The 21,003-nt window shown below is 32.4% G+C and overlaps 1 protein-coding gene across 8 annotated transcripts in view; it reads right to left on the reverse strand.

The window, feature by feature from the left end:
• The window catches only part of LpR1 (Lipophorin receptor 1), a 168,013-nt gene that overhangs the window by 145,854 nt on the left and 1,156 nt on the right, over positions 1 to 21,003 (reverse strand). For 7 of the 8 annotated variants that reach the window (XM_068770714.1, XM_068770713.1, XM_068770711.1 and 4 more), the window contains exon 2: positions 7,779 to 7,901. In XM_068770714.1, the coding sequence (XP_068626815.1) occupies positions 7,779 to 7,901 (123 nt within the window). Of the gene's footprint in view, positions 1 to 7,778; positions 7,902 to 21,003 lie in introns of those variants that run through there. The other variant, XM_068770718.1, reaches the window with a different exon arrangement.

Below are 21,003 nucleotides of genomic sequence, written 5' to 3' on the forward strand. Positions count from 1 at the left end.
TACAATTTTCAGTTTTTAGACAAATTTCTTTCTTCGACCGGTGGCTAGGTAGTAACAAAATGAAGTCCGAATTAGAAGTGTGTATATTCATTCGAATTTATACCGATGTAAATAAAGAATTATATTTCTGTGAAATTCCCCTTTTCGATGCGCCGCTGACGATGACGTAATGTTGCTCCTCATCATCGTGGCTAGTTTCTTATTTATTTTGAAACTAAATTCAGAAGTTAAATAAATATATTTACAATTGAATAGAAATTACAATATAACACACAAACAAGTTCCAAATTGTTTTATAAGAAAAAAGAACTATCTTTCTTACTTTTCTTATTCCTTATCTAAAGAATCGAATGTAATTTACATCTTTTAACGCAAAATATAACACTAGAAACATGAGCAAAACCGAGCCCATTTTATTTTATTTTTTTCAATAAACTTATACTTGCACTTGACAGTAACAAATTCAATAGTTTACGCCAATTTATAACTAATAATAGCGGATATAATATTTAATATTGCTTATGAATATTGAATCTATCGCTAATAATAATTTTACACTCTACCTTATTTAATACTCTCATTGTCCTTTTCGTATCGTAGTATTACCAGGTTTAAGAAAACACAACCCACAGGCGACCGGAATAGTAAATTCAGGTAGCAATAAGATAATAGAGCGTCGTCTTGGAAACCTCCAGAAATTTAATCAATAACGATAAGGAGCAGCGCGGTTCCGTCGACATCGTTAAGTAACTCGATCACATTTTACAAGAGATGGTTAATAAAAGAGAAATTTTAATATTCGAACACACAGAATAATGACCTTAATAACATGCGAAGACCACTAACAAATGTGAGAAGGTGAGGTGATTATAAATAAAAATATTCAATAATATCTTCATTTACGCAGCCGATTTAATATTTGAAACTAGTTTAGTGCTCCTTCAATCATGTTTTTGATGCCTACATTTTAATATAGAACCTTATTAGTTTCTGTTTCGCATGATTATCCTTTCAAGTTAAGTGTAAAGCGTTGCACCCATAAGTATTTTTTTAATTAGCTTTATTATAAAATCAATAGAATAATCATCTTAAGAAATCATAATAGTTTATCTATAAAATAAGTTCATTTTATCAGACGGATGGAAAAAGAATGATCTATGTGCTTTCCACATGCGACATGATTATCTTTATCTGAGCAATATTCTCTAATTCTAAGGCCTAAAGTAAATTCGCAAGGTATTAACAAATCAAGTAACACATAACGAGGTAGCACAAAATCTATTTATTCGATATCGAAAACTATATATACTTTACAGTCCATTTTGATACTCAAATTGAAAAAAACTCGTTTGATTTTTTCCTTGTAAATTTAACACTTTAGATTTATTTTTCTGTGCTTTTTTCGCAAATTTTTATAATCTTGTCTTTATAAAATAATATATGTATTAATCTACTTGTATTATACAACAGAACTGGGACCTATCTCTATAAATAACTTTTTATAACGCGGCAACTTAAATAAAACTAGGTCTAGACGACTGATTATTTTTCTAAATTGCAGTGTAAAACACGAGTATCAACGAATGACATACTATCTTAGAGCGTATTTTCTTTTTGTTTTAAAAAAATAATTGATTAAATAATTTGTTATGTGGATAACACTAAAATATATAGCATAAATAATTTTGAAATTGTAAAAGAACTAACTTTAACTAATAAAATATTTTTTTTAGAAAATATTTATTTCAATATTACAACTTTGTTTAATAATTATTAAGTATTATTGACAATTATAATAGAAAATGCATATATGATGATAAATCGAAATTGATTCATTAGCTAGATGTTTTTCAAAGTTTTAAAATAATTATGCAACTTACGACGCAAGGCAACATGTATGTATATCGCGATATAAATACATGTTGTTAAGTTGTTAAAGAAATAAATATTTAAATTTACCGAAACAGTAAGATATCAGAAATAACAGAAATTTTATGGGATTAAAAGACCACAAAGTTTGGATAACACTAAAATTTAATATCAGCCGAAGTTCAGAGGACACCACACTTTATGGCAGCAATTACTACCACCCTTCATCTTCAAAATACTGTAGATTGCTTTTCCCTTTTATACGACTAGCAATTCTGGTTATTGAATCCGTGCTTTCCGAATAATTCCGTTCATTGCCTTAGATTCTAAATTAGACACTTATTGCAAGGCCATACTAAGCTCTGGTAGTCTCTTTTAATATCTAATTCACTTGCACATTGTGTGTGATAGCAACATATATTTTAATTATTTACCAATAAATTATTTCTTAAGGTGGTCCAACGATAAATATTTCGTAGTATTAGACTACCTTCTCTTAAATATTTGTTTAACGATTCGTTAGTGTTAAACATGGACCATAGTTCGCAAAATATTAAAAATACAAAAAATATTGGTAGATAACGTTATTGAAAATACAGCTTTTTTTGAGAGCAAGCTCTTGTGCTAACGGAGGGGGGGGGGGGAAATAAACTTTGAACTTAAATAAACATTTACTTCAAAATAAATTCACGGTAGAAACATTATTTTCTTTATGGCAAGAATAATCTTTACTGTCAGAAGAGCTGTTCAAAAAGGCTGTCATGGGACGACATTGACGTACAAGCCGACGCATTTAATGTAGCAAAAAAAGATTAGGGAAGATTAAAGTATTTATATTTATGAAATTTATTCCGAAAGTACAACACTTAAGACAATGTACATCTTATTCCCATTATGAAATTAAGAAGTTACGAGTTTCCACTTTCCTTTTAACGGCTAAAGAGAAATAATAATTGCTAAAATATTTTATTATGATAATTTAAAATATTTAAAGTAAATTCATAGGTACAAAATAAATTTAGGATTTACGGTAAGCATTTTGCTTTGAGCTTTCAAACGCAAATTAGATTAATAAGCTTTATTTGTGTGAAAAATTGGAAGATTCAGCAGGCAGTGTAAGAAAAAAATGTTTTAGATTAGAAAACCTGTGGAAAATTTACGAGGTTTGTCGACAGGAGTAGGAAGTCTGATATTACACTGTGCCATTATTCATGAACTCACCTAGATATATACAGTTTTCCGCCAGGGGCCGCCTACGTGACCCGATTTCCGACTCACAAACGCAAAGCTTCTTTCTATACACAGGTATATAAGCCAACGAAGACCAATCGTATTTTTGTGTGAATATGATCACGTCCATCCTTAGCTTATTAAATAAAAAGAGTGAAATATTAAACATCGGATTGCACATTTTTTTAAACTACATCTAGACTAGATTCCAATTTATATGTACTTGTACCACAATAACGAAATAAGCCACGAGGAAGGCTGCTTCATATTTTTATTTTTTTCTCATTATTAAGTGTAGAATGCATCTCTTATAAAGTGTAGATGTGTTTTTTTTTTATAATTTACGGTTAACAAAGTATGATCTTGTGTATTTAGTAACCTATATATAATATATAAGTCTAACAAAACTTTTAAGAAGTTTAACAAACAATTTATGCATTCACAATTCATTTCTATTGTTCTTCCGCGGATATTAGACAGTTGGACTGACGCCGTACGTAATCAAGATAAACGAAACAGCCTCCATCCGAACGGGAAAAGTTTCATTACGCCGTCACCCAAACGACAGGATTTAGCTGAATCACGATCCGCCCCCTTCGGAATTTATCTGTTTTGAAAAGATTCTCCAATTTTTGCAATCCTGGTATAGTTCATAACGACTTCTTTATTTGTATAGAGACATTGTTGCACTCTCGAAAACCATCTTGAGAAGTAATGGGCTCTCTGTGTCAAGTTTAATATAATTTATTCACGGAACTATTCAATATAACTGCCTTTTTAAGTCTCGTTAAAAATACGAGGAATTCGTCTAGCACAAACTTACCAAACGCATATAAGACCATGGAAAATATTTAGAATTCGACTCACACCCATTTTCATTCTTTTCGAATTTGATTGTAGATGAGTTTCTTGGCCGACTATCATAGACGTCTTCTGACGCGGAATATCACACAGTTTAGTACGACCATATATGAACTGAATCAGTTTTAAATAGCTGAGTCCAACCGAGTAAAAAAGAGAATCACTACAGAGTGTGGAGTGATTTGCGATATGTAAGTTTCGATGGTCTCAAAGTAATTTGAGGTGGGATCATATCATGTCTTTAATGATGATGCAGGAAATACACAGCGCTACGTAAAGGAAGTCATTAAGCCTCACGTGAACCCATTTTTACAGCGGGTGAGTCTTGAATTTTTGTTAATGCAGGACATTGGCTGTGCACACCGTTCAAACTACCCAATAAGTACTGTACGACACCCATATACAACCCGTGTCTAGGGAACAGACCACATGGGGATAGATTTTTTTGGTGACTTTCTTAAGTATAATTTTTCATAAAATTTTTGATAATCCTGTTTTATGTAAAGTAACTTGTTTTAGAATAATTAATCACCGATAAAATCAATTCAAGTTACCTGCAGAAAATTGTTTTACCACTGAAAACCAAGATCTTTGCTTTAATTACACCAATTTCACAGAAATGTTCATAGTGCACCTTATATATTACCGGTATTACATAGGCCTTACTCAGTTTTTGGTAATACATAAACTTAACATTATACAAAAAAATATAATGTCAAGTGCAGACTTTATCCATCAAATTTTAATACATCTTGCATTTCAACAGTTTAATGTCGAGGTTGGAAAATAGCGACAGGTCCGCTATAACCGATTCAGAAGTTCAGAATAGTGTCTTTTGAAATTTAAATTCAGTATATGATGAACATTGTGTCAACGAAACGTTTCACGGTTATATTAAATGTACTCACGGAACGAACGACGATTAACGACGAAGATCATGCCGGACTCCCGAGCAAGTCAACAATATTCATCCATCAAAACAATAAATCAAATTCAATGATGAAATAAAGTAAATAGTATTGACCAATTGTGATTTTGCTGTGGACTTAAACAAATCGATCAGCACGTGCCTCTCGATTTTTTGGCATGAATTTTGCATGACACCGGTCGCTGAGAAATTCGTACTAAAATTGCTCAATTCTGACCAACAAAGGTATCGTAATAAGCATGGACCAATGTGCTACAAAACTTGCTAACCAAAGTTTAATTTTTGCCTCCCTCACGAGCCTAGATCGTAAAAAGCGCCTTACGTCCGGTTGTGTGCCCAGATCTTGTTCATTGTTTGCTGGGGTTGTAGCGGAAGGGTATATTACGAGTTCTTGACAGAAGAAAGAGACACAAAGAAGAAGAAAAATTAGCTTTTGCACCAAGATAACGCCTCACACATCGTTGCTTGTAGCCGAATACGACACTTTAATGCCATTCGTCAGCAAACCATCTGTGAGTTTTCCTGTTGGTGTTGTGAAATGCGTTCGCTACGATTGAGGAGAAAAGTCTGCATGGAGTAGCTAAACAAGATCACAAAAAAAAATTTTGAAGTGCTTTAAGATTGGAAAAAAATTTAACACAACTGTATAACACCCTGTAAAGATAACTTTGAAAGAGACTGAATAAACTTTCTAGATAAATAAATAATTTTTTAAAAAAATTAAATCAAAATACCTCTGAAACACGCCTTGTATAAGTTTTTAACACAAAAACATCTTGAATACGAAACGCTACGCCAAACCACAAATAATGAGTTGATGATGCCTTTGCTAGATTCCCGTAATACGCCTACTCACACTTTAGTAGGCACACAATGTCGTTTAGTAACTTTCCACGAAGATTTTCTTTCAAAACATAATATATTCTCAAGTGACGCTTTAAGAAAAATTCTACGATCTCCCGACCTCTAGTTTTTCATGACGGTCATAAAGCAGTTTCGGTGATAATCACGCGAGTCTCACGTATTTCTTTAACACTGTTTTAAGGCTAAATTTATTCAAAAACGAACTTTGGTCGAGTTTTATTGAATTTACTTACGCAGTGCTTTGATGATGATTGTAGGGTATTGTAGGGTAGAGAATTTTTTTGGAAACCGTCTGATTTTAAAAATAGGAATTGAGGGTTGATGAGAGTTTGTAAATATAATGTACCAACGCCAGAAAGAACGGAATTGTCGTTTCAACCGAAACTTTTGGAACTATAACCTTGTTACATTATTATGCGGGAGTGTGTTAAAATCACCTAAATAATGTTAAATAATTAAAATTGCTGTTTATCACACTTTTTAAACACGCTATTTTTCTGACAAATATATAATAATAAACATACTTTCTACGCGTGATTTTGAAGCGATCTAAATTTTCCTTTAATAAGAAAAGGAAATGGAAAACACTTATAGAAATAAATCATAACGGCAGCAGCGAAATCATTACCAACAGGCAAATATACGATAAAAGCTAAATCCTCGTAGGCTAAAAATGTTGAAAAAGTAGAAGTTTAAAAATAAACTTTAATTTAATGGAGTGTTAAAATTCATAAGGTGCGTATTAATGAAAGAAAGGAAAAAGTAAATCATTATTTATAATAAGTCGTCAAAATGTTAAATGTTTGATCTTATGTTTGTCGGTAAAAAGTCGGTCGGTGTATAGTTATGGTACCTTTACCTTGTCTGAAAACAAGTTGGACTTAGCTATACCCTAACAACACTTAAATCAAGGATAAAAATGTAGAAAATAAACGTACATCACTTATTATTTTATATTTTTCGTAAGCTTATAGACTAATTATAAAAAATGAATATACATAATAACAACATGTTTATCTTCAACTATGAACGAACTGTTACTTAATGTCTCCATTCCATACTGTCATTCCTTTATAATCGCCGCTCACAATGTGTTTTATTACAAGAAGTCACACATCATAATACTTTTGAGTCGTTCAACGCATGCGCTATAGAACACAGACGGGCGCCACCTTGTCGGAGCCAGTCTTCTCGCATCAATAAAGAAGCCAAATACCAATCAAGACTGAACACACAATCAACTTCTTTAATAAAATTGTTTAGATCGCGCAAGTCATGTTCGTATTCACAATTAACAAATAAAAAACAGACGAATGTTTGAATTCTATTATATATAATCGTTCGAATACTTGGTAAAGATTTTACGCCTATGACCAGCCCTATAAATCTTTACCAAGAATTCTAAAGTTATAAAACGTAAAAGCATTCAAACTTTTGTCTGTTACTTTGATATTACTGTGACACCACCCTGTACTGTTTTTTCAAGGCAAGAAATTCGTTATCGAATTTATTTTATGTACATAATATTTAATAATTATATAATTAATAATTACATAATTTAAAGTCTAGAGCCTCTTTACAACTAATTGAAAATTAAAAATGTTTGAATAAATGTGATAGAGATAAATTTGTAGTAGTAAGATCACTGTTAAATTAGATAGAGGCCATCGAGTTTCGAAAGCTATTTGGACCAATAAATATTAATGGCCAATATGAGTCGTCTTTGTTCGCAATCGCTCAAAGAGATACGACAGACTTAAAGGTCGACCGACGAACAGTTATTTATTGAACAAATTATTTAACGAACAAATTTTTGAACTGGATATTTTGTCGCGCTGACATTTAGGGGAGAAATTGCTAAATTTTTAGAATTAACATAATGAGGACCTTGCATTTTATTTTTTGTGGATTCTTTGTGTGATGTACTTAGCTATAGACAACGTAAAATATAGCTCGCCTAAAAAATTCAGACATTTTCATGCACTGTAACGTTTTCTATTTAATATCTGTAATAGTGTTTACATACCTTTTTTGCATTCTTCAATATTCTCATCAGAATTGTCACCACAATCGTCATCCCCCTCACACACCCACGATAACGGTATGCATTTCTCATTCGCACACTGGAACTGCTTTAGCGAACACACATCTGTAACAAAATTAGAAAACCTCAATACGTTTGATAAAATCACTTGTAATTTTGGTCCTTATATAATTTATCAGAACTTTTGAAGTTATAAATTCTAGAACATCAGAACTATTTTTGGTTGTATTGAAACCTTCACATTTCAAAAAATTTAAATAGAAAAATAAAATGTACATCACGATAAACATTTCATGATTACAGATATTGTTTATACACAAGGCCTCTCTTTCACACTAGCACACACGCCTCAGCCTCCGTAGTGTGAAGGTAATCAATCTCCTTGCTAACGCTGTTGTTTATACGGCGTTTTTATTTGGAGTAGATGGATAAGATACCAAGAATTATTCGAACGTAATACGAAGCAACGTCATACTTGAATTAATTATTACTACAGCGAAACCGTTGCAAAACTTTATTAAACCTTGAGCTTGCTTTTTTTATTTCATGTTAAGAAAATGTTTTCGTCATTAATAGTTGTATGAACATATTACAATTGTGAAGTTCCATCAATTCCTTGTAGATGTTCTGAGATCATAACTAGTCTATCGCCATAAATTGCCGTTTCGCCATGTAAGGTACGACACACGCCACAGAATACTCGGAACAAACAAGTGATGATTTCATACTTAACTGACTAGTTTTAGACATAGTATAGAAAGTCAGATTGCAAATAAGTAAATACATTTTTTGTTTTGTGTGTACATTGATTCGCATCATGATTTAGTTTTGTAACGTAAAAGAGTTTTGCCGGAAGACAGCACTTACAATTATCAATCTAACCACGACTCTTATTTTAAGGGTAGTTTAACTTTAATAAATATATAATGAAGTAAAAATTGTTTCTACAGCAAATATTTATTGAAATTATTATATTTCTTGTTATATATGTAAAGTAAAACAAAAAGTTTTTCGCAATGTTTTGTAAGCCGACGGGTTTGAGTCCAATCTAAAACCGTATCGGTCCTGTAGGCTGCTTTAGAGTGCTTGTTACTCTATGAGCTGGCTTTCAATCTTGTTGAATTATCCAGTCTGTTGGCATAGGTTGTTTTGAGAAACGTTAACAATATATCATGCCATACATTATTCTGAAGCTTTGTTTTACACAAAAGTACCTTCGACAAATGTGAATATGCAATAGAAAGCCTCGTGAGGAATAAAGCCACTGTCTGATTCCAAACACACACGTGATTCTTTTTTAGATGAGAAAATGTCGAAATTGACAGAGCCTGATGGTTATTGACACTATCAGACCTATAATAGCGGAGTGCTACATATAATTGTGTAATACAATATCCTACACAGCACGGCATATATGCACTAGTAATTTCGAAATTTGAAATTCTAAGTCTCATATGCTAAGGTCAACAGCATCATCTCTATCTATTCAGCCGTAGAACACGACCTTAACCACATCCTCTGCTCACCTTGTGGGTGGACGTCCAGCGCTGCGCTTGTCTGACCGTGCTGTCCATTCTGGAAACTTAAGGTCTCAACCTCCATCTGTTCTGAGCATAGCGCTCCACCTGCCACTTGAACTTCCTAGCGACTTTTAATATTTAAATATTATCAACCGTAAAATTATTTTGCTTATGTTTGTTAACAAAGCCTCGAAAAGGATTTTATTTTTTCAGACGCTCATTAAAATTTTCGTCGATAAGCTCAAGCCTTCATTTAGTTATCGATCGATGCTCCGACAACCAATATAACCCCAATTGAAGAGCTAATATTTTTCCTAGTAGGCGAGCTTTAGTTAAATACGCGTGCGCGTCTGAGTTTTGATGAGCGTTGGCGTCCTAACTGTGTCGTTCGTTCCTTTAACAGCACTCCACAGACGTATACACAAAAAAATCACGACAAAATTTCCAAATTTTCCAGAAATATTTTAGTAGGCATGTCACTTTACACAAGCACATCGGTTTTTTAAATGTACAATTTCAATTATCTTGTGTTAACTTGATGGTCTTATCGATTTAAGATTAATATAGTATGCTAACAGGTTATTATGTTGTGGTTTAATAATGAACTATTGTCAAGTTCTTGTTTCCATATCGGTCGGAGCTCGTACTTTATTACGACGTATTAAATATCTATGCAATATGATCGTGGCTAGATCACATTATTGATACCTAGCGAATCGCACTGAGTGGCACGGCCGCAAAAAAAAAACAACTCTGCAAAAGATAAAGCAGCCATTTCTTTTGATTGTCTCACCGACGCAGTTTTGAGGTGCCATTTGAAAAGACGATATGTAAGATTCTGAGAAAATCGCGCTCGTATAGGAGAAGCGCTAAATAAGCCGTAAAGTGTAAAGTGCTCTTACAAAAATTTTAATTTGACCTAAATTATATGAAACTTATGAAAATGTATGAAATATATTGCTGTGGGCGTGCCCGATAAAAAAATATACAATGTAAAGAGAATTTTACTTATTATTATTTAGTAAAATAACAGAATTAAACAACAAATAATAAATGTAAACAAGAGTCTCGGAAAAGGGAAATGGTAAGCGAAAGCGAATGAGCATCGGAAACCTTTTAAATAAATATTATAAAAAATCTGAATTACCACTAATTATTCCATCGACTATAGAATGACTTCGGCTATACGTACAATAGCCAAGCTTCAAATATTATTGTTATTGAGTGTTCGCACTTTAAGTTTTGGTATCTATATCAATCGACATCTGTTTGATTAAAACTTCAAGTCATTATAGAGAACCGTATAACGGGAATATGGTGCCATAGCAGGTATGAATAATATATGTATGTACAAACATAATACATGTCTTTTAATGTAAAAGTATAGCTTTTGAATGAATTGAAATAAAATGATAATTTGCGAAGATTTCTTGGCTAATAATTACAATAATTTATCATGGATACGTGCCATTATATGATTATCGTCATCAAACCAGGCGGTAGACGCCCTCTGCAAGGTATAGAACTCCCCCAAATATTATCACGATGACTGGTCTACCGCTTACGACGCGGCTTAAGGCTCTTACCCGCGCCGCGTCAACCGGCTTGTGGTCACCATTCGCACATCTTTCGGCCTTTTTGTATATAATAAAACAAAACTAATTTATATCCGAATAACATTTAAGACCTTACCAAAATAAGTGCTTGCAATAAAAAAGTAGTTATTCAAACATTTAACAATGACCTTTCAGCATACAATACACTAACACATAATAACGAAAATCGTCTAACAAAACTTGGCTCATATCTCAACTTTGCCCGTAATACGTGAAGAATACAATTCGACGTATATTGTCATGATCCTAAACAGCCCTTTATAAGTCCATTACGTAATGGACACAAGGAGTCAGAACGAGCAATACAACGCCCGAGCTATCTTTCGGAGCTTGATTTATGCGGCAATATTTGGAGTGCCCGATCCAATTTCATAGGAGAGGCAAGAAAGACCATTGCAATGATTTACAATTGATCGAATAAAGATATATAATAAAGCTTGGTACTTTTTAAAGGTTTAACATTTTATTTTACAGTATATTTAAGTCAAAGTCAAATATACAATAAAATATTTGAAGTTTTTTGTACATAAAGAAATAAAAGTTACATTACGTAATTGTATTGAACTTCATTAAAATTACTGTTTTATATAGAGAGAAGTCATTCATAACGTCGACTAAATCCTGCACCATGAAGGCAGTCGCAACGTTCATCAAGTACAATTAACAATTCTTCCGTAAATTGACGGGTAATGATTTTTTTTCGTCTGTTATATAAAAATGGCCTACAATTTATCCTATTGATGAAAGTATAAACAGCCTTCGGTAACGACTACCACGTCATATAAAGAATTATAATGTTTACCTCATAGCGGTAGTCACGTACAGAAGTAAGGTTTATCAAATAAATATTTGATTTCTAGATAGCCAAGTTTGACGCACTTTTCTTTATTTAATAAAAAAAAAATATTTTCATGAAGATTTCAATGATTATATGTCTACTATTGTATCGGAAACTCTTTTTTCAATGGCATCGGTGGATGATTATATTTAACTTAATGAAATGTTTTCTTGTCTGTAATTTTGTCAAAACGGAAAAACAATTTTTTCTGCGTTTGAAAGGTTATATTTATTCAAAATTTAAAGAGCTCAACGTTTGAAAATAAACAGGTAATATTCTCTACCGTTAGACTGTATAGAGATAAACTAATAAGGGTGGGTGAAAACAAGTTAATATCCTAAAAACGGAAAATAAAAAGGTAAAAACTAATTGAGAGGGAAAATAATGACTTAAAAACACGTAGTATAAATTTAAATGACAATTAAATTAAATACATACTATATTAGTGGAGATAGTGTTCCCTATCGACAATAATTTTTACCTTAATCGTATTAATTGAAATAAAGTTTGGAATGGGCCTAATCATAGTTAATTACCTACAACAAATTAGCGCGTTTATAAGTGGAGTGCTTTGACTAAAAGGGACGCTAATTACCTTTCATTACATTTAGGTGGAAAGCACTTATGGGAGCGATGACGTTTGCTGATGGGCCACGTCCGCCGACATCCAATCTGTACGAGTGCCCTTGTGCTTGCCTCATTGAGAGGATCATTCGTGTACGCAAGACCGTTCAACAAAAATTTTAATCCAAATCTACCGTTGGACAACATTTAATATTTCCGCATAACTTAATATTAAATGCAATTTTTTATCTTACATCGCATAAATTAGCTCTTTTTCTCCAATTATTCCATATAGTAGTCGTATTTCATGAAATAAATAAAATTTAAAATGTCATATGAACGAACATAAATTTCAAGCAGAAAACCAGATTTGGATGTAAATTCGTGAGAAACTAGATTCAGTTCTACTAATGCTTAGTCACATGTACGCCTCTAATGATATCAGAAACGCATAATTAAGAATATTAAATTAATCAAGGTTTTGATCAAAATACGGTTTGATTGCTGATATATCAATAAAATGAACTCATCGTTTTAACAAACAGACGCCCACTGCAAGACATAGTTCTCCCCGAAAGATATCTATGAAGGGATGGATATAATCGCCATGCTTGGCAGGCAGGTTGGCGATCGCAATGCGGTATTATGGTACGCAGAGGACCTGCCATATACCATGTGCGTACCATAATACCGCATTACTGCCCATCCTCTGAAAACTTATTTGTGAGCAGTGGCAATCCTATAATTAATGTACAAAGTGTAAATTATACAAAATTGTATTCAGGGAACTGAACTTGCGACCTACGAGCGCAAGTCTCAGGCCTCTTCCATTGGGCTACCGGTGCTCAATAAAATCAACTACATCTGTATTATAGGTTACGTACATTAGGGTGTCTAAAATTCGGAAATAAGCCGAGGTTTAAATAATATTTTCGTTTGTCCTAACTTTAACCCTGCCTTTCTCGTAACCTGCGCCGTCGTTTGTGTCGTGTTTATTGGTACTATCTACAATTTCATTGCTCGTAAACGAAACTAGTACAACCTGATAGGTATCAGGAATTGTTGGACTACCGTAATAATATTTACTTAGCCTACTAAGAAAGGCTTGCCGCCTGGCCCATTTGTAATCATATATTAAGAAAATGGGCAATGAAAAAGTATCATTTAATACGAAATAAATTCATGTATTATTTATTAGTGTTTGAATGTATAGACAACGTATTTAACACAGTGCGACTGGTCATAAGTGTAAGAGCTATAAATATGCCATAAATAAATGAGCCATACGTGTACCTCACGTATGGCTCATTTATCGGCAAGATTTGTTTTATATTTATTTTCAAATACCCTTTAAATCGAACATTCTGAAAAATATTATATCAATTTTTTTTTTTGGGACGCGACAGGTTAGTGACTTCCGGCAGTACCAAGTCCACGAGTGCATATTATAAACAATAATTCATTTTAATATGTAGTAAACCGTAATTTGGAGTCGTTTTCTTACTATATTAGTATTACGTTATTTATTATTTCTGAAACCATTGATTTTGAGAGAGGGTGTATCAAACATTAATTGACAGCAAATGAGCTATTCTTGTAACCATTTAAAATTTTAAAACCTATAAACCAATCAACATATATATTTACTATAAAATGAATAATAAAATACTTGAATAATTTGTTAAGCACAAGTTAAAATCTGACCGTCTCCACAGCTTTGCCGAAGAAGTATTGATTAGTGTAAGATGCCGCGGCCGATTCAAATCCAAAACCGGATAAATACTCTTTAGCCACTGAGCCGGGATCCTGCGGTGGAATACAAATGGAGCGTTTATCCACCCTAAAGCCAATTTGTATGCAAATTACCGTTCCGTTTAACTATTCTCGTTAGTTGCTCATTTTCGGAACGTCTGCATTACTAGAAATTTAAATTCGAAATATTTCAATACAGTACCGTCATTCACATAACATTACGTTATATTTATTTACGAACTACAATCAATAGAATTTCTTTGTAAAAAGTGTTAATAATAAATAAAGTGCCTCCCTTTTCTATATATATATATATTATTTTTTCGAAAATGTATCAAAAGTATTTATAATAAAAAAAAACAAAACGAAAAATACGAAAATAATTCAACTTAAACAAATATTGATGACAAACGAGCACATATAAGTCCCTTGGTAGTGATCAAATCAACTCGTAAAATTATAGACAATCTAATCAATCTTCTAATTCTAGGGTTTATAGGTTTATTTTTATAAACGTTTTTATCATCATATGCTGATAAATTGATTGTTGTACACTGTTACTGAAATATTAGAAGTGTCATTATCATCATCGTGTAGTCATCATATATTATTAGGCGTAGGTAGAACATCCATGGCTGGACATAAACCTCTCACATATATTTTCCATAAACACCGGTTGGAACTGGTGTGCATCTAGTGTCTTCTGACGAAATTAATCTCTATCTTGCGGGTAGATGTCCTGCGCTACGCTTGCCGATTCGTGGTCTCCGCTCCAGGACCTTAAGGTACTAGCGATCAAATGTTCTGCGCGCTATGTGGTCTGCCCGTTTCTACTTCAACTTGCTATAACTCACAGAACTAGTTAAGAAATCCCGGGCATCGCCCTTTCTATGGTTTCTTGAGCTTCCATGAGCTAACCAATGATGCATAAAGAGAAAGATCACTCAAAACTGCATTAACATTATATTTATCATTTATTTATAAATATTGATTACATTTAAGTACCTAAACCTATATAAAAAAGTATGAAATTTTTAAAAAAAATCAGGTTTAGTTAGAATTTAGACAGTTACAATAATTAAAATTTAAAATTATTAACATTTTTAGTATTGAACGCTTATTTTAGTCCATTCGTTTTTAAACATAAGGATTTTTCTACGTTAAGAGATGCAATAAACACGAAAAGGGCGTGCGAAAAAAGGGACGACTTTGTAAGTTTTTTCATAACTGCACCATGTGGCCACTAATGTAAAAACTTCTATCAGTCCGACCGAAGTGATGTGACTGGAATTTTGCTATCGACTTAATAAGATAGCCAAAGAAGCATAAGTTGACTATTGTTGCTCTTATAGTTCGAAACTAGACGCGGATAAGATAAAGAATAAAAACTAAACTTAATGATCAAGAATGTTGTGCGGATTGTTGATTATTATTTCACTTCGGAAATATTATCATTATCATCGCCATCATTTCAGTCGCAGGTAGTACACTGCTGGAAATAGGCCTCCCCATTTGCAGTGTTCCGATGACCTCAGGGTGTTCTGTCTAACTTGCGGGTGGACATCCCACGCTGCGTTTGCCGGTCCGCAATCAAAATAAGATAAGAATTAATTAATTTAAATTATACAACTTCATGTATTCTTAATAACAGATTATCATATTATGATAATATTTTTAAAAGCTTAGCTCATACACAGATCCGTATAACATTAATTATACTAATGTTTGAGGTAGTAGCTAAGTAGTAAAAATTTACTTTTTTTATAATATTTCTAGTATATTATTATATTAACTAGTTTCACCTACCTTATCAATTTATCTCTGCACCGCCCAAACGGTTAACAAGCAGAGAATGCCTTCGGTATTACGTTCGCCGTTATACGAAAATGTATGAAAAGTATTTTAATAAATAAATAAATAAAATAATGTTAACATTCTTAAACGACCAAAAATCGGAATAAATCTTTGAAACTGACATAAAGAAAACTGAATATTTAAAACCCTAATAAAGCTACCTCATTGTCCAACAATAACTATAATAGATTAGCGTCTTCGTACATTTTTTTAGATTTATGCATTAAGGGTCCCAGGCCAGTTACTTGTAATAGGATATTTAAGAAAGATGTTTTTAAAAATTACGCTCACGTATCCATAGTCCTCTTGAGTAAAACTCACAGGATTAACCTGATAATGTACCGATATACCTTTTAATAACTGTTATCATAAATTTAAGAAAATTACTATTTGTCACAATAAATAACGTTATTTAAACTCGCAGTATAAAACGACTGATACCAATTTTTTTCTGGTGTTAACAATCGCTTGCAAAAGTAACCTCACTTCTAACAGTTAATTTAATTATTCAATAATAAAAATAAATATAAATTTTATATTTTTATAATATATGACTTTTTCGTACTGACCTGTTTTATGTACACTTAAATTTTCAATAACAACATAAAACTAAGTTTTCATTTGCGTCTGTTATATCAACAATGATTAACCCTTGTCGTGATGAGAGGACGTATTAATCAGCGTTTATATTTCTCTCGCGCCATTACCGCTAGTACTCTGAAATGTTTAGGCATTAAACGAATAAATTAAATAAATACTACAGAATATTGTCTTCTGCTTTTGATGTAATTAAAACAAGATAGCTGAAGTTTACTTGTATAATGTAATACGTAGTGCAGGTTACACAGATTCATAAAAAAAAACGAACAGATCCATAATTCCAAGGCGGATTGCGTGTCTTAAAGTACGAATACGTGAAAGAGTGGCGTCAGAAGCGTTTAATTTTGCGTGGGCGGGAAAATGGCCACAATATTTTATGATCCAATATTATTACTTCATAGTGAAAAGTCTGACAGTTGTGATTTAAAAAGATGTATTAACATTTTTTCTTTTTTTACGGAGAACCTCTAAAATACAATTCTGTCAAGCATCACAAAATAACAAATTTAATTGTGTTTGCAAAATATTTTGAACTCGAAATATTGATAATGTCTCTTCGTTAAAGAGTACATTTCGTTATAAGAATATCATTACGCAAAATTAAAAAAACATTACAATAAAAATAACAATAATGTACATACACTGGATAGACGAGCAAATACAAGGTTTGCTTGACTTTTCATTATATATTAAAAAAATACAAAACAATATCTAAAGAAAACACGCAAACTAATTTCAAATCCATGTCTACGGAAAATTGTGTCACGTTTTCTGCTTAGCTGAATTAAGTTTTTGTAATTTATCAAAGATTAACTAGATTCATAAGAATACACGCTTCCAAAACCGAAGTGCTTGCAATTAATATACTCTCAGAATCAATTGTCCACTTCTACGAAAGAGAAGTAGATCTGTGGTACAGAAAAATCGATCTTACCATGATGCCATAAGAGTCTGAAGTTAAATACAGTCCAAGATATCTTAACAAATGTGTCGATTGTATCCCTTGTCTTACGAATGACTTTACCATATATCAATTTCATATTAAGATCAGAAAGACTTAATAACAAGAATCTTGTGCAATATATGTGATAACGCTAACTAATACTTGGAATATTAATTATGTTTTTATCTTAGAATTTATTGTAAACTATTTTTTAAATCTCATTTTTGGTTTGATATTATCTAAGTACCAACGCACGGTATATTTTTACTGACAATAATCCCACCCAATCATTATACCAAATAGGCCTTCAAATGTGGTTATTATTTTAAAAGATGCAAGTTTATCGTATCAACCTATAGACGCTCATAGTAAAACATAGGCCGGCCTCCCGCAAAGATTGTCGTTGACACCGCGGCATTATTACGGCGTTGATCCACCTAGTGAGGAAGTACCCTACAAAATAGACCAACCCAACAAATAACAATTACATACTTTATATTATTTGAAATTTTGTAACTATTTCATTCACTATAAATTTTTGGTATTATAAACCAATAAGTATTCTACAACAGAATATGAAATTGACTATTTAAACTTTGCACTGTATTCTGAAAATTGCACTTAACAAAAATTCTTTTACTGCATGTAATATGTATTACAACATCAGATACATGACACAAGTGGAATACGATTGCGATTCTATCAAGCAAAGTGTCGTTTCACGAAATTGATCGGTGACGGAAAAAAATTGGGTATCTCATAAGATGAATTATCTAAACGTAAAAATGATCCTTTTTTAAATTCCGTTAAAATGTTTCGAAATATGTTGTGACTTCTTTTACTTAAAAACGTAATCCCTTCATATATCGGTGACGTGGTTACAAGATGCAGAGAATAAAAGAAAGAAGTAACCCATTTATGTCGAACTTGTACTAAAGCCTTGCTAACTATAATATATATATATATATATATATATAATATATAACTCCCAAGGTAGCATCGGCTTCTGCCGCTATATACTGTTGTTTCACGGGATTTTGAGACCACACGAGCTCTTAGTTCACTTCGGAGGACGCTCCATGGAATGACTGCATTCAAAATACCGCTAGAGGGGACCCTAAACTGGAGTGCCTCTTGTCGATCTCTTCTTCATCCTCTGCCCTGCAGCCCACCATGAAACATCTAATGCAGATTCATCAACATTTTGCTTCACCGCAAACGATCAAGATCACCGATAAATAACCGCTGCATCAAGGCGGGAACAAACACGAGAAACATTTTTTTTTTCATTTACTTTAATTCGTCTGATACCAACTTGATGATGCAATCTTTATAAAAAAAATTAAATACTTTTTTTAAACCATCATTTTTATATTTATTTAATTTACGTGTGTCATTTTTGTACATAAAACTTAAAGATTCAACTGTGAATAGAAACTAACAATATTTGTATACGGCATGTACATTTTTTACTTTGATTCAATTCGTAACTATAACTATAATATAATAAAATTTTTAAAAACTTAGACTTGAGGATAAAACTTCGTTCGGAAAAAGTAATAACTTCACTTCAGGAAAATAAAACTCAAATTATGTTTTTATGATGCTAGGTGCATTATCAACTAGTAATGCAATATTTTTTCCTTATTAATCGTAACTTTTACCGTACTGATAGTTAATAATACAATAAATTATATTAAGTAATCTGTGCAAGGAGTGTATCATCTTTATTCTTAAAATAATCTTATTTTTAATCATAATCTGTGTACTCTCATGTTTTCCGAAAAAAAAAAAACAAATGCAATCTAAAAACTTCACAAGAAACCAGTGTGTTTAATGTTACATCAAATAAATTGTTACTTACGTACTGTAAATGTATATTGTCAGTGAGTATAATAAATAAAAAAAAAATTAAAACAAGCCTATCATGATAGCGTGGTACCTCTTTTTTTATAATAAGTCACAGAGGACAGAGCCGCTTTTATAGTCTTACAATGCGATTGTTCTCTTTATCAAAGAAACTTTTATGAGCGTCCCGTCAGCTGCGGTGTGCCAAAATTGAGATAGTCACATTTATGGACTACCATCTAACAGTTTAACTTCGTATATTTTACTGAAAACTGCTATCATGTGTGGGTTTTTTTTATTGAAACGTTTTGGATGACTTTACAATAGTAGCCCGATGAATATTTCTTGCAATTTTATGTACTCTTTAATTTGATTTCGATTAATGCCGTTGACGCTATTCAATGGCTAGTTACATCTGTAATAATTTTAATCCAAACAAAATGATTTTGTTTGTTTTTGGGAACGGACTTTTACTGCTGCCCTGCTACTTTACTGCTTCGCGGCGGCAAGGCGTAGCTTATGACCTCTTTTTTCAGATACCGAAGCTAGAGGGCTACCAGGACACCGCGGCTGGGGCTGCTACTCAATCTTCTGGTGACGGGTCTTTTTTGTACGAGAGCGTCTAATTATCTTTTACCATTCATTAAATAATACATAGCCCATTGTAAATTTCGAATAAATAAATAAAATTACTGGACTAACAAAAGATTTATTAAAAAACAATTTATTTTTCAAGCAGACGGACGCACACGACGTTTTAATTAGAATTTCAAGCAGTTTCCATCCGGTCTTATTGGATTTGTATGGGAGAGGCGTAAGTCCTACGGTGGTCATCTTACGGCTGAACTAATGAAGACTGCAAAACCTTTCGTAATACCGATCTCGTAGATATCGGCGGGTAATTTACAATCTGATTAAGAAATCCCAGCACATAGTAAGCTAAAACAAATTTGTAAAACCGCATTTAAATGTCCTCTTTGTCCTTTTTACATAAACATATGTCTTAAATGAAAAACCAACTTCATGCACACATCTGTATTAAGGTTTCGACTCGTCCTTCTGAGAAATTCTCCCAACAGCAATAAGTTATAGCCAATAACAAATGTTAATGACATCAGTGAAACAAAAACCAGATGTGTTATTTAAAACAAAGGAAATTAAAATATCTGATGTAGTAACAGGTGATTGGTTATAGGTGTAAATGCTATAAAGAGGTCGTTCAGCTATGATATTGTGTTGGGTACACCCTACCAAAAATTCAATGGGTTCAGAAATAATAAATAAGGATTGATAATATAGTAAGATAACATAACACTAACTCCTTATAATATTTTGGACTGCCAATTGCTTCACAAAACAGAATTCACGTCCAGCAACATGAGACGGAACATTTATGAATCATTAAAGTACAAAGTCGATATTTACAACAATGATTCTTCCTAAATATAGTACAAATGCTTGAACGTTCTCCATCTAGAAATGATGTAAATATAAATAAAAATAAAGATATATTTATATCTCAGCACTATCTTCCAGAAGGGATTTAAAATATCCTTCCTACCTACTAACAATATATTACTGGCTTCTAGCCACAATAATTGAACTTTGCACTGTTTCAGGAAATTTAAGTCTAAAGTCAGTTACGGTTGTTTGTGATTCTATTTCGGTGCTT

The sequence above is a fragment of the Battus philenor genome, unplaced genomic scaffold (genome assembly GCF_028537555.1).
Source record: "Battus philenor isolate CCGP_79_NKW_IND1 unplaced genomic scaffold, ilBatPhil1.0.hap1 SCAF_3, whole genome shotgun sequence".
Classification (NCBI taxonomy): Eukaryota; Metazoa; Arthropoda; class Insecta; order Lepidoptera; family Papilionidae; genus Battus; species Battus philenor.